Raw genomic sequence first — 14,198 nt, 5'->3', positions numbered from 1 at the left:
GATTCCTTTAAGTGTTCAGTGTTCAGATGTTGCTGGGTGGAGCTGGTGTGGTTTTAGTGGCAGTGAGAGGACAGAAGATAAAGAGCACAAATTGAAATGCAAAATGTTTAATTTGTAAGGAAAAACCTTTTTCTGCTGTGAGGGGAATCAAACCCTGGAGCAAATCACCTGGGATCTCCCCCCTGGAGATACTCAGAGTGCTGTGGGTGGGATTCTCAGCAGAGTGGTTGAGCTGTGTGGTTTGGGGATGTTCCTCCCAACCTGAGTGATTTGGTCTGGGGTCATGGGCCCTGAGCTGTTCCTGCCTGTTCTTAGTAAATCTGTTCTTTTGGCTGCTCCTGAGGTGGATGTAACTTTTCTTGACTGCCTCCTGTTTTTGCTGTTGGGTTTAAGAGGTGTGCATTTGGTTTTTTGCCACCTGCTGTAAGTTACTGGGTGGCTTTGAGAACTGATTATAATGACCTGAGGCAGTAAAGCCCAGCAACCTGCAATTTAATACAAAATCCCAGTTTGAATTGTACTGGAATCCTTAGGGAACAAACATCTTGATTAGAGCTACTGCTGCTTATTGTCTCTAAATGGTGGAGGAGAAGCTGAGATTCCTGTAAACCTGAGTCAGGAATAAAGTCCCTCTTTGATACAACTGGGTTTAGATTCTCAGTGCACAGAACTTCTCTGGAAATAGTTTTTTTGTAAACTTCCTGAATTCTGTTTGAGGAAAAACATGCCCTAAACTTGCTCTGTAAGCCCAGAAGAAGAGCCTGCAGATACAGACGTGGGGAATGTGATTTATTTGTGTTTTATACAGGCCTTGATCACTACAAAGAGATCAAGGAGATCAGTGTTTCTGAGTTCCTGCCACCTCACTTGGTCATTTATGTAGATGTGCCTGTCCCAGAGGTGCAGAAGAGGATTCAAGAGAAAGGCAAGGTAATTTGATCTCTGATTATTGCCTATGTCGTGGGTTTACATTGTGCCAGTGTCAAACCATGACAGCCTATTTATCTCTTATCTTTATTGTTACTTGTCTCTCATGATTGCTGCCTGCTGATGTCTGTTGTAATCACAGCTTCTGTGGGGTTTCTGCTGAATGCTGCATCTGAGGAGCTGCTTGTCCTCTGAGCTGTGAGATCTGGGTGGTGGTGGTGACTCTGTGGGTATTCTCCTATGCTTGCTTTAAAAAAAAGGTTAAAAAAAATCAAAAATAATCTTTATTGTGTGACTGCATCAATATGTTGTCATTTGTGGGATGAGAAATTGTTTGAAGAGCAGGTGAAATTTTCTACCTGGCTGTGTTGCTGCCACTTCAAGAGCTGTGGGCAGGTGATGTGCTGCTTGCAATGCACTTAGAGGTGATTTGTTTCTTATTCCTGAGTGCCAGGAGCCCAGCTGGGCTCCCTGGCTCCTGCTTCCCAGTTGACTGCTTCCTCACACCTCTGCTGGGGTTCGTGTGTGAGTCACCTGGGATCAGCAGGTTCACTTATCTCCCTGAAATCCAGCAAATCACTGCTGGGTGACTGCCTGATTGAGCTGGTCTTGGCTCAGGAGAGCTGCAGGGTGCTTTTGGGGAATGACTAATCTAATAAGGTTTGTAATTTGGGGTTTTTTTCCCTCTTTGATACTTAGATGTGTGTTTGTAAGTGTTTGCAGATGTTTAGTGAGGATTCAAAGGTGTTTGTCTTGCCTTGTTGAAAGGCTGTGGGAAATGCAGTTTAACCCTGATAGATTAAAAGAAAGCTTTGATTTATTAGAAAAAAGTTCTCAGTTAAGAAGTTCTTCATGTATTGGGAGAGCCTGTGAGTTCTTAGCCCTTCTGAGCATGAAAATCAGTGGCATTTTTGAAACCTTTGGACAGAAATTGCTGATGTAGCTTGTGACTTTTTGGGTCAGTGGCAGTGCTGAGCTCTGTAGGATTGTTTGGGGAACACAGGGTAGATCAGATAAAAATTCCTGGTGTTTTGCAAATGTGGCATTGAAGGTGCACTGAGTGGAAGGCAAGCTGGCTAAGAGCAGGGATGATATCCATGAAATTCCACAGGAGTTTGGAGTGGCTGTTTGCCCATGCACTTGTGTGAAACTGTGGAGATAGGTGCAATTTTGGCCTCCTTAAGGAAAAGGTGGACTCAGAGTCTTCTCCTGTTTTCTGGGTGGCTGTTACAGCTCCCTGGAAGGTGTAGTTAGCAGGGATGAATCAGTCTTGGATAGCTGGGGGCTACTCTAGGTATTTCATGGCATGTAAGGAATTCCAAACGCTCCAAATCACACTCTTAATTCTTTGAAACTTTCACTGATGTGCATGTGGTTCACTTGGATGTTTGACTGCTTGTCCCAGAGTGAACCCTTGGCAGGTGGTGGAGCAGACCTTGGAGTCTGTGCTGGTGGGAAAAGATAGAAATATAATTCCACAGCTTTTTCTGTTTGTTTGTTTGTTTGTTTGTAGCCATATGAGAAAAAGGTGTCTCCTTCCTATCTCCAGAGCATTGAGGATGCTTACAAGAAGACCTTCCTACCAGCGATCAGGTTAGCAAAGAAAAATGTTTTGCCTCTTAGGTCTTTGAGCAAAAATGTGTGCAAACCTTAAAATCTCTGCCAATATCAACAAATCATGTGAAAAAATCCTCCTTGTGCTGCGGGGTTACAGTACTGTGCCCCAGTGAAGGGGTGCTGCATTTACAGCATGAGAACTGTGTGAGTGTGGTTAACTTCTGCCAGCCCGGGAGCCTGATGCCGGTGCTGGAAGTTGAAAATGGTTCAGGAGTGGTGTGCAGAATGCCACAGCTATGGCTCTGTGTGTCTGCACAACCTGAGGAGAGAGTGGTGCAATGCAAGCTTTTCTCAGGCCTTTTTGGAAGGCTTTAGGGCTTTTCTCTCCTCAGAAAGTCCTTTCAGTTGTCACAGAATCCCAGAATGGTTTGGGTTGGAGGGACATTAAAGCTCATCCAGTCCCACCCCTGCCATGGGCAGGGTCACCTTCCATTATCCCAGGTTGCTCCCAGCCCTCTAGGACCTGGCCTTGGACACTGCCAGGGGTCCAGGGGCAGCCACAGCTTCTCAATGCCCTCCCAGGGAACAATTCCTTCCCAGTATCCCCTCTAACCCTGCCCTGTGGCAGTGGGAAGCCATTCCCTGTGTCCTGTCTCTCACTGGGCTCCCCTGGCTTCCTCTAGCTGGGAAGCAAAAGCACGTGCCCTGTAAACCTGGGATGAATCAGAGCTTGCCAGCTCTCCCAGTTCTTACAAAAGAGCTGTAGGAAGATTAAAACTGTTCTAAACATCTAAAAGCAGAATTAGGGTCCCTCATAATTCTGGAAGGAAAACTCTCAAAGGGTATTAGATGAATTAACTGTGGGAGTTGTGGTGTGTGCAGGAGGCTGATAGAAATCAGAGTGGATTCCCAGGTGCTTTGTAGCCTGCCTGTGTCCCACTGTGCTTGCTCCATCTCCCCGGGTGGATCAGTGGGTGGCTCTGCCAGCTACTGAAGTGAGTAACTCGATATTGAGCTTGTCACTCAGGCAGGCAGGGCTTGGTGCTGTCACAGATGGTCAGTGGCCTCTCGTGTGTCCCCTCTTGGAAGGGAATGGGGAGCCTTGGGAATGTCATCCCCTGAGGGCAGACTGCTGCAGTCACTGGTGGGAGCCAGCTGCTGCTGTTCTCTGGAGCACAGGCAGCCCCACATGCATCTCATGGTGTTCAGCCAGGCTGAGCCCTGAACCTGCTGTGATTTCACCTCCTCGCCCTCTGTGTGTGCATGGGCAGTGCCCCTGTCAGGCAAACCCCTCTGCTTGGCATGCTGGCAGGGTTTGGGCTCCCAGCAGCCTGGCACACTGAGCTGTGTGGCGTTTTCTGAGACCCCCATCAAAGGGAGGGAATGATGGATCTGACTCTGTGTTCTTAGAGGGCTAATTTGTTATTTTATGATCTATATTATATTAAAGAATGCTATACTAAACTATACTAAAGAATAGAGAAAGGATACAGACAGAAGGCTACAAGATACTACTGAAAACTTGTGACTCTCTCCTCAGAGCCTGACACAGCTTGGCTGTCATTGGCCAATGAGTGAAAACAATTCACCTGTTGGATAAACAATCTCCAACCACATTCCAAAGCAGCAAAACACAGCAGAAGCAAATGAGATAAGAATTGTTTTCCTTTTTCTCTGAGGCTTCTCAGCTTCCCAGGAGAGAAATCCTGGGCAGAGAGATTTTTCAGGAAATATGACAGTGACAGATCTGTGTCTCTGTGCCCTGGCTGTGGGGAGCTGGGGGTGTGTGAGTCCAGCTCTGTGCACCTCAGGACCTCAGGGTGGCTCTGTCTGGGCTAAATGCAGAAGCCACAGCTGTCTTAACTGTTTGTTTGCTGGCAGGGCTGCAGGGGGCTATGTTCTTGCCTGTTACCACTTAGCCTGCCTAGTTTGATTCCCTGACTCCTGGTGATGCCCAAAGTCTGGTCCAAACAGGCTAAAAGGAGGTGTTATAGACTGCTGAGCTGTTGGGAAGGATGAAAGTTTGACAAGCAAGTCTCACAGATATGTGTGCTTAACAGAAAGATTTTAAATGTGGAGTCTGGTGAAGGAATAGAGATGGCAGCAAGTTTTGATATAGGAGAAGAGAATTGCTGAGCCAGCCTTGCTGGGTAACCAAGGAGGCAAAGGGTGTGTTAGTTAGAAGGGGTTTTTATGGCTTAGAGCAAAGGATAAACCCACCCCAAACAAGAAGATGTTCTTACCAAGCAGAAAGGTAGCACAGGCAAACAAGTCAGCAAATGTGGCAAGTAGAAAAAAGGTCTCAGAATTTTCCACTGCAAGAAAAGGGAAAAACAACTTCTAGCTTAAACTGTAATGTACTGACTTTTAGTGATTGGAGTACAGTAACATGAATATGGTAATTACAGGAGTTATGATAGGCTAGAGATAAAAGTTAAGGTATAGATTGGTTCTACTGTATGAAGATGCTCAGCAAAGAAAAGTATTTAATGCATTGTAACCAAAACCAAAGGGTCTCCAGGCCTGCCTGCAGCTGGAGCTGACAGCTGTGGGCACAGCTCTGTCACCCACCACCCTGGATTGCTGTGACATCTTGAATGGAACAAACTGCATTTTGGAGAGCTGCCTGGAGTCCTGCATCTCTCACTTCAGCTCTTACACTGAGCAAACTCCTGCATGCTTTCCCTGTTGAAGTTTGCTTGTTCCTTGAAAAGCAGTTTGTTGCTGGGCAAAACTCCTGTTACCTTGTGCTGTTTGACTGGAGCAGCCTGATGCTGCCTGAAGTGGTTTATAGTGGATTTTTGCTTTAAAATTGATGCTTTCTTTTCTATTATGAATGTCTTTCATGTTTTTATTGGTAGTGAGATTTGTGGGCTGGGTGCTGTGGCAGGTTCTGCCCGGTGACTTGGAGCAGTGTTTGAGTTCTGTTTGATTTTTCTCTTTTCCCTGAGCAGAGCCTTAAGGTTGGTACTGTTCTCTTTCATATCCAACACTGCTTCCACTGAGCAGCTGTTTTCTCTTAAGGAAAGCCCTGATAATCTGCAGAGTCACTGAGCAGCTGTTTTCTCTTAATGAAGCCCTGATAATCTGCAGAGTCAAATCAAGAGATGGGATGAAGTGATTTGATGGGCATCGTTGAGGCAGTTGCTGGTGTCAGGCTCTGCTGAGGGCTGACCTCTCCCTTGGGCTGATATTGAGGAGAATCTCTTATTCCAGGTGCCTGCCCCATCCCTGGAAGTGTCCAAGGCCTGGTCCTGCAGGACTTGGGGCAACCTGGTATGGTGGAAGGTGTCCCTGCCCATGGCAGGGTGGAACAGGATGAGCTTGAAGGTCCTGTCCCACCCAAACCATTCTGGGATTCTGTGGAATTTTCTCCATGCTCCTAAACTTTGCTGTGTGATGTTTGCTTTAGTGTCCACATTGGGCAGCTATTCCAGGGTTTTCCAGCTGGAAACAGCTATTGCTGAACGTGGCTGAACATGTGAGGTATGAAAGGTTCATGTAGGAATTCCTGTTGTGGTTCTGCTGTGCAAGTGTCTTTTCTCTGAAGGCAGCTGTCTGATTAAAAAAACAATCTTCTAACCAGGAAACATTACCTTTTAAAAATGTTTTTACACTTAGAGATCATGCTGCTTGCATTTGTATTCATTCAGCTAGCTCAACCTGAGTAAATAGTGATAAATGAATGCATTCTTCACTTGAGATGACTCACAGCTAGTCATGCACTTGGAAAAAAGAAAATCTACCCACTTTTGGGTTAGACTGAAAATTTCACTTATTTTCAAGTAGATTGGGCAGTTGTAATAGGGGCAAGTATCCACGTTAATTAAATGAAAACAAATTCACATGTGTAGTTTTTAAAATTTCTTTTTCAGCTGAAGTTGTGTAGATATCCAGGCCATTTGCCCTTTAAAAGCAACTTTCCAGCAGCAAAGAAACAGCTCACAGGTGCAACAGGAACTCTACTGCAATAGCTAGGAGCAATCTAAAAAATTGCCATGATTCTGGTTCAGTGTCTATGCCTTTTAACTTCATTTCTGTTCCTTTTGGAGCAGGGTGGGGAGAGGATGGGTAGAGCAGTTTTATCAGGGGAATTCAATTTCTGTGTTCTTTGCAGTGAGAGCTGTGAGGTTCTGCAGTACACAGCAAGTGCAGCTGAGGATGTGGAGAAGGTAAGTTTTGCTTTTCTGGGAGTAAGTTTAAAAGATTTCCCTTAGTTCAGTGAACTTTCCCCTTCGTGCAGGGTTATTGGCAGGCTAGCAGAAGCCTTTTGCTTGACCATTATTAACTTTCCTCTCTAGCTGAGGTTCCTGAGAGAAAGAGCACTGAAGTTTTTGAGACTCTGGGCAGGTTTTGGGCCCATTTCAGTTCTAGGGATAGATGTCTGTTAAGAGCAGTAATATGGTGCTAACTGGATAATAACAATCCTCCATGGAAGCTTGCCAAGGAATCATCCCCACTTGGGAGGAGAGAGAGCAGACTTGCACCTGGGCTGTCTCCAAGGGCTTTTTGGGCCTTCATCCTAATGAGGTGAAATTTTTACCCTACTTGCACACAGTCCCAACTCCCTCTCCTCCTCTGTTACGTGCAGTGTGATCTTGGCAGAGAGTTGAGTAATATATACAGATGTGTGGTAGCCTGTACCTCATTAAGCTTATTAGCATATTCAGAGCATTCATGTTAATATTTAAGTGCCCCTTATCAGACTAAAATTACATTTTTGCCTGAGGTGTCCTTCAACATTTGGGTTATATGACTTTGTGAAGCAGAAAATGTTGATAAGGACTTCCCTGGTGCTAAAATTAACACTCCATTCTCCCCCATAGGTGCACTGCTGCTTGTCTCTAGGCCTTCTGTTCCCTTTATAAGAACAGGGGTGTGTGCCACATTCTGGGTCCTCTCCTGTTGTGGATGGATTTTTTGGGTGCTCCTGCACTTGATAATAAAGGTTATCATTTATAACCAGTAGACCTGTGGGACAATGTGGGTTTATACCCCTAAAAAAGGGCTGGTGGCTTCAGTGTGACAGCAGATAATAAATAGAAAAAATACACAAAAAATCAGGCTGAAATGAACAAAAAAGCTGAGGTTGTGATGTGAATGTAGAGAATCTGGAGCAATTAATTTGTTTTTTTTCTGGATAACAACAAAGAAGCAAGGATAGGAGTGGAGAGCTGTGGTGTTTCAAGATGGGTACTTGGTGAATTAAAGGAAAGTTGAGATGGGGGTTAAATGCCTGTTTTTTTCCCTGTCCTTCTCTCTGGACACATCTCCAAGTGGTCAGAATAAAGCAGGTTGTTTCCCCCTCAGATGTTTTTGTAGTAAACCCCATTGCTAGAGATTTGATGTTAATCCTTTCAATCAGGGTTTAAAGTCAGTCTAAAGCTCTTATTGTTCAAGGAGCGACTCTCCTGAGCTCACCAATCTTGTCATTGCTCTAAATAGGCTCATCAGATGCACCAGTGGAGTCCTTAATTTGCTTGGACAAATCTGGACTAGGGGAAGGATTATTATTTGGAAGTTCAAGTATAATGCCACAGAATGATTAAGGTTGGAAAAGACCCTGTAAGATTATCCAGCCCATGATGTTGTCATTGTCATTGTTGGGTGTTGGTGGTAGATGCTGATAATTGGAAAAATTCAGTTGGTTTTTCCCCTTTTTCTGTTCAGATTCAGTTTCCCTGTGGGATGACACAGAAGAAATTTGGAAATAAGGGCTGGCAGGAGGGCTTTGGCTTGTAAGGTGTGTGTTTACACAGGTGTATCCTCTTGACAGAGAGCAGTGGTCATTAGCCCACTCCAATCTGTTTGCTTAGGGATTTGGGAGCTGAATTTTTTTATGGCCTTATAGTTTAATAACTTTTGGTTTGCTCAGAGCACACATGCACAGCTTGGAAACGATTTTTTAAGTGTCCTAAAAAGGTCAGTTGGGGTTTCCTGTTGTAATTAACTGTGGTTGTGGTGGCTGAAGGGGTAATGAGTGCTGAAATGAGCTTCATTAGGATGTTTCACACTTGTTCAGCTTGAGGGTAAAACTGGGAATACAGAGTTAGCTGTATGTTTAATTTCTTTTAAAGCCTTGGATATTTGCTGATAATTCCTGGGAGGGTGCCAGGGCATTCCTTATAAATTAAGAATTTGTTCTTCTGTCCTGGTTGGGAAACTGATGCCATTGTTAAGGAGCTGCTGGAAGAGAAATCTTTTGATATGATGGTAACAGTGAGCAAAACTAATTTGAATACAGATTCCTTTCCCCCTGTAGCACATTGTGAACCCATTGTAGCAACTCTGATCAGTGCTGTTACCAGGTTCAGAGTTTCCAAAACTTTGCTGTGGAGTGGAGAAGGAATTGCTTTTGTTCAGCTTTTCAATTAAATAATTCAAAGAAATAATGGCTGTTTGAACTATCTTAACTTACACCTCTTGGCCTCTTATCTTGGAGTTATGTTGCAGCAGTTTGTGCCTCAGAAATGTTCATTCACTCATGTCCAAATAATTATTTCTTGCCATGAAAATTCTGGTAAGAGTGGATCTTTATAGTCGAACTATGTTGTAATAGCACTTAGTTATCATATTTGAAGTGGTAATAGCTGGGATTTAGTGTTTGCAGGGAATAACTGCAGTGCATTTAATGTAAAGAACTCAAGGATTTTTTTGTTTATCATTCTGTCACTTCATTGTGACATGTGCTCACCTGTCAATGGGTTGACAATGTGCCATGAGGAGTTTGGTCACGAGCTCAGTTTTATCCTTTCCCCATGGAAAAGGTCTCTGGAAAGGGATGTGTGGAGCTGTAACAATCCACTCCTTCCCAGGTTGCTCCAAGGTGCTGTCTCCACCTCATCAGGCACCTGAAGTGCATCTTCCTGACACTGGGACTGAGCTTTCCCTCAGCTCCAGGCAGCCAGGTGTGATAAGCAATTACCTCCTGGAGCAGCAAAGATCTGTTTCCAAGTGGAGCCAGGCTGTAAGTGAAGCTCAAACCAGGGATTGATAAGTTTGGGGATGCTGAAGAAATGGTTTGCTGAGCTGGCATTGCTTATTTGAAGGGCTCTGAGCTGTGAGCGTTACCTTTCCTTTCATGCATTGGTGGGTCCTGGTGGCTGGTGAAATCCTGAGCCCTTGGACTCCTCCCTGCAGCTCCTGAGTTTCCCAGCCTGAAATGTGCCTTTGTTTCTGTGCTGTGACCCACACAGCGCTGAGGCAGATGCCACACCTGCTCCCCTGCCTCAGAGGATGTTACTGAGCCTCTCTGGGAGTAAAACTGACCAAACTTTAGTTTAGTAACAAACAGGAGTTAAATTTAGACTTACCTCCATTTCCCCCTCATTCTCCCTCAGGGCTGAGGTTGTACCTTCTTGGCTTTTCAGCCCCAGGGGCAGGTGAAGGAAGAATGGCTTGGATGTGGTAAGAGTTTGGCAGCAAGGCACCTCTCAGCCAGTTGATTCCCTGCCATGCAGAGCTAAAGCACAGGATGTCAGGAGATCCCCACGTGTGTGCCCAGTGCTCCTGGCAGGGCTGCAGCCTCCAGGAGTAGAACTGGGAGATGATCATGTTATCTCTAGACATTGGCCTTGTTACCACAGCTTCAGCAGTGAAGCCTTCCTCATTTGTTTCATAACCTGTTTTGATTATTTCATTGATTTTTTTCACCCCTTAATGAGCTTTCTTTTCTGATTCCAGGTTATTGAAGACATTGAGTACCTGAAGTTTGACAAGGGGCCATGGGAGGAGCAAGATGATAGTTCTTTCCATCACTTGAGACTTTTGTAAGTGTGATGTCACCCAGCCACTGAGCAATCAAATCCCAGGGAAAGTGGTCAAAGCCATGGGTTTTTAAAAGTGGGGTTATGTTTTGTAATATTTCTGCTTGGCACTGGATTGTGGTGTAGCATTTTTGCTGCTGATTGTTGAGACAAGAGGCTCCAGACAAGTTTAAGAGTGGTTTTTGTCAAAGATCCTTGTCTGCCCAGTTGGAAGAGATCAGACTCAGATGCTGGAAAATAACTTGTTGGAATAGAATTTCATTTGATTTTAATAATTCTTTGCAAATGCATCATGTTTAATTTGTTTATATAAAATACAGAGGTGTATAGAAACAATATAGCTGCACTTGTAAGGCTGTTAATGCCAGAAGTGAGACAGACTCCCCATTTTGCTGCAACTTCATCTTCATATTGAATGTGCAGTTGGAAATTTCAGTATAGTTACTTTTTTAAAACAAAATGTAAGACTTACATGATTTTCATTATTTCCTGGTCATCTCACAGGTTAATAGAAACACAGATTTTTAAATTGAATATGTGCCTTTAAGTTTGTGTCTTTGTGACAGGCATCAGAGAAGCAAGTTAAACTTCTTTTGAAGAGTTTTGATATTTCTTGTGTTTTACTTTTCTGTGCTGTTACTTTAAATAACTCCTAAAAATAGAGATAATGCTCCTATTGTAGGGTTTCTCTATCAAGGAGTGGAGATAGATTGCAGAAGAGCAGTGCTGGGTGGTGTCTGAGAGGAGCAAGTCATGATTTCGGTGCATTTTATGTGTCAGAGATGAGGTTTCTTTGTAGTGATTGGGAGGATAACATCTGGTGACTTAGGCCCTAAAAATTATCACAATCAGACTTCCTTTGAAAGAGGAAATAAGTTGCTTGTTTTCCTGTAGCTCCACACTACTACTGCAGGTATTAGGGAAGAATTATTAGTTGTGATGAGTAGGAGGGAGTTGAAGGAAACCTTACAATTAGAGCAGTGTGTTAAGATAGTGTATGAAAATTCTATTTCACAGTTTTAGAAGGGAATAAATTGCTTTAAGGACTCAATTTTTCATTGAACCTTGGAGAAGGGGGAGTCTCCTGCACCAGGCTCTTGTCACTGTAGGTAATAAGAAATTATTTATTCTTTTGGCAAAACCATGGGGTGGTTTGAAGATCCCACAATGCAATAAGCTGCTTATTTAAACCACAGAATCATAAAATATCCTGTGTGGAAGGGACCTACACTGAGCATTGATCCCAGCTCCTGCGGTTTGCTTTTGGATCTTTTTTTGTGCTGGGCTGTCAGAGCATGGATAAAGGGGTGACAACACATCCTGTGCCAATCTTGAGCTCTTGCTTTGCTCAGCAGAGTGAGGGAATCTTGGGCAGTGTCTCGGGCAGCCTGGGAAGAGCCTCTTTGTACAGGTGTGTGTTTGGACATGATCCTCCCCCATGGTAACCCCAGAGGGGCAGGGAGCCTGCTGCAGCTCAGCTCTGCTGGATTCACTGCCCAGCCCAGCTGTGAGTCCATGAGCCCCAAAGGTGATTCTTTTCTCCCTTTTCCCAATGCCCAGGGAGCCTGTGGTCCCCCCAAATGGGCAGGTATCCCGTGCCTGTGTGCATTGCTCCTTTGGAAAGGGATTTTCCTGCAGGCTCTCAGTGTGTGGGCACATGCTGCCCTCTCCTGGGTGTTCCTGGCCGGCTCCAGCTGCCGTTTAGGATCGTTTAGGTTGGAAAAGCCCTCTGAGATCATGGATTTAACCATTCTCCCAGCACTGCCGAGCCCATGTCCCCAAGTGCCACACCCACACGGCTCTGGAACACTTCCAAGGACAGTGATTCCATCACTGCCTCTTCCAATGCCTGACCACCCTTCCAGTGAGGAGATTTCCCCTGTGACAGTGTTCACAGGGGTCTTAAGATGAGGGAAGAGATGAGAATGTTGACTCCATGTTTCAGAAGGCTGATTTATTATTTTATAATATATATTATATTAAAACTATACTAAAAGAATAGAAGAAAGGATTTCATCAGAAGGCTGGCTAAGAATAGAAAAAGAAAGAATAACAAAAGCTTCTGTCTCGGACAGAGAGTCTGAGCCAGATGGACTGTGATTGGCCATTAATTAAAAACAACCACATGAGACCAATCACAGATGCACCTGTTGCATTCCACAGCAGCAGATAATCAATGTTTGCATTTTGTTCTTGAGGCCTCTCAGCTTCTCAGGAGAAAAAAATCCTAAGGAGAGGATTTTTCATAAAAGATGTGTCTGTGGCATTCCCCTAATACCTAATCCAGGTTCTGCCCTGCTTGGTTTTCCATCTGCAGTTGCTTTGTTTGCTGACCTGCCAGCCCTTGGGGCTGTCAGCCCTGCTGTTCTCCTCCAGCCTCAGCTTGTACCAGTGTGTCTGGGGCACAGGGATGGGTGAGCAGGGCTGAGGAGAACTTTTTATTGCACATGCATAGGGTGTAATGCATGGAAACCCCAGCAGGGCCTCCGAGTGATTAGTGCAGCTAATCAAACCGGTGAGCCCAGCCCATGGGCAATCAGTGCCATAATGATCTCTTTCTCTCCCTGCCTGCCCTCAGTGCTCTCCCTTGCCCTGACAGCGTGGCTGTGGGATCTTGGGAAAAGGTTAGAAAGGGCTGCATTTGGGGCTTTGGAGCTGGAGGTGTCTTCCAGAGGATGTTCTTCACATCTTCCCTTCCTCTCCAGCTGCCTAGCCCAACAGAAACCATTCTGGCTTTTTCAATGTCTCAGGGAGCTCCTCTGCTGCCACTGCACTGTCTCAGGCATGTTTTTGTCCCAGTGATATCTGTCTGTCTGCAGGCATTGCAGCATAAATGCATTTGGGAGGAGGAGCTGCAGGCTGGGTGGCCTTGCCTGTGTTATTGATCAGCTCATGGGCAGAGCTTGCTGTGCTTGTTGCCTCAGACAGCTGACCCTGATCTGTCCCTGCAGCTCCTTCAGAGCCTGGCAGTGAGGACAGAGGGCCTGCAGCTCTGCTCCCCAGTGTGGCTTTGCCTGGCAGAGGGAAGGAGTGTCCCTGTTTAAATGGCTGAGTGCAAACAGCGGGACTAGGGGGGCTGCCAAGAGATGTGTTGGACCTGGCTTCGAAACTTCTCTCATGGAGACTCCAAAAGTCTCATGAACTATTAATTGTGAAACTTCTGGTGCTAGAAGCTATTTTCTTTAGCACCTTGGTTCTCTCTTCACCATAAAATCACAGAATCCCAGAATGGTTTGGTTGAAAGGGACCTTGAAGCCCATCTCATCCCTCCCCCTGCCATGGGCAGGGACACCTCCCACTGTCCCAGGCTGCTCCAAGCCCTGTCCACCCCATCTTTTTACTGCAGTTGAAACACTTCTTTTGTGATTTCTTCTTTGCAGTGGCTTTTCTAGGTTTCTGTTGTTGCACCTTCTCCCCTTTTCTTGCAGACCTGCTTTTGTTTTGGAAGTGTTTTTTTTGTTCTTGGTGTTGATGTTGAGTGTTTGCTCACCAGGGGAGTGGCTGTGCCTCACCTTGGCCAGGCCATATCTGTTCTGCCTGGCTGAATGAGGGAATTGGAGTCCCTTTGGCAGAAGGAGGAATGTTCCTTTCCTCTATCAACATAGAACTTATCTGGAATGGTTTTGTGGTGTTGGCTTTTAGGCCAGTGAATGCTTTTAGGTCTCTCTTGTCATTTGAGTTTTTGTGACTATGCCAACCTCAGGCACTGAGAAATAACAGCCCAGGCTGTGGAAACTCAGGTGGTTTTTGTTGGGTTGCCTGGTTTATTTATTTTTTTCTAACCAGTTTCCTTCCCTTACCCCACCTTGCACCTTTGGCAAGGTGCTGTGTGCTGAGAGCTCCTTCAGGAAAGTCTGCTAAAGGGTCAGAAAAGAACAAATAGTGATAATTTTCTGCTGGGGCAGAGAAAGAAAACGAAAGAAACATAAAAGGTGTCTGTAAGTGCTC

General features: G+C 45.1%; 1 protein-coding gene across 1 annotated transcript in view; it reads left to right on the top strand.

The window, feature by feature from the left end:
• Positions 1–14,198, top strand: part of NDUFA10 (NADH:ubiquinone oxidoreductase subunit A10) — a 29,401-nt gene that overhangs the window by 3,344 nt on the left and 11,859 nt on the right. The window contains exons 5-8 of the mRNA XM_005429927.2: positions 809–930; positions 2,441–2,520; positions 6,602–6,656; positions 10,168–10,253. Coding sequence (XP_005429984.1) covers positions 809–930; positions 2,441–2,520; positions 6,602–6,656; positions 10,168–10,253 — 343 coding nt within the window. The remainder of the gene's footprint in view (positions 1–808; positions 931–2,440; positions 2,521–6,601; positions 6,657–10,167; positions 10,254–14,198) is intronic.

This window comes from Geospiza fortis, unplaced genomic scaffold (assembly GCF_000277835.1).
Source record: "Geospiza fortis unplaced genomic scaffold, GeoFor_1.0 scaffold46, whole genome shotgun sequence".
NCBI lineage: Eukaryota > Metazoa > Chordata > Aves > Passeriformes > Thraupidae > Geospiza > Geospiza fortis.
The sequence above is the reverse complement of the archived record's forward strand: the minus strand, read 5'-3'. Positions and strand labels throughout refer to the sequence as shown.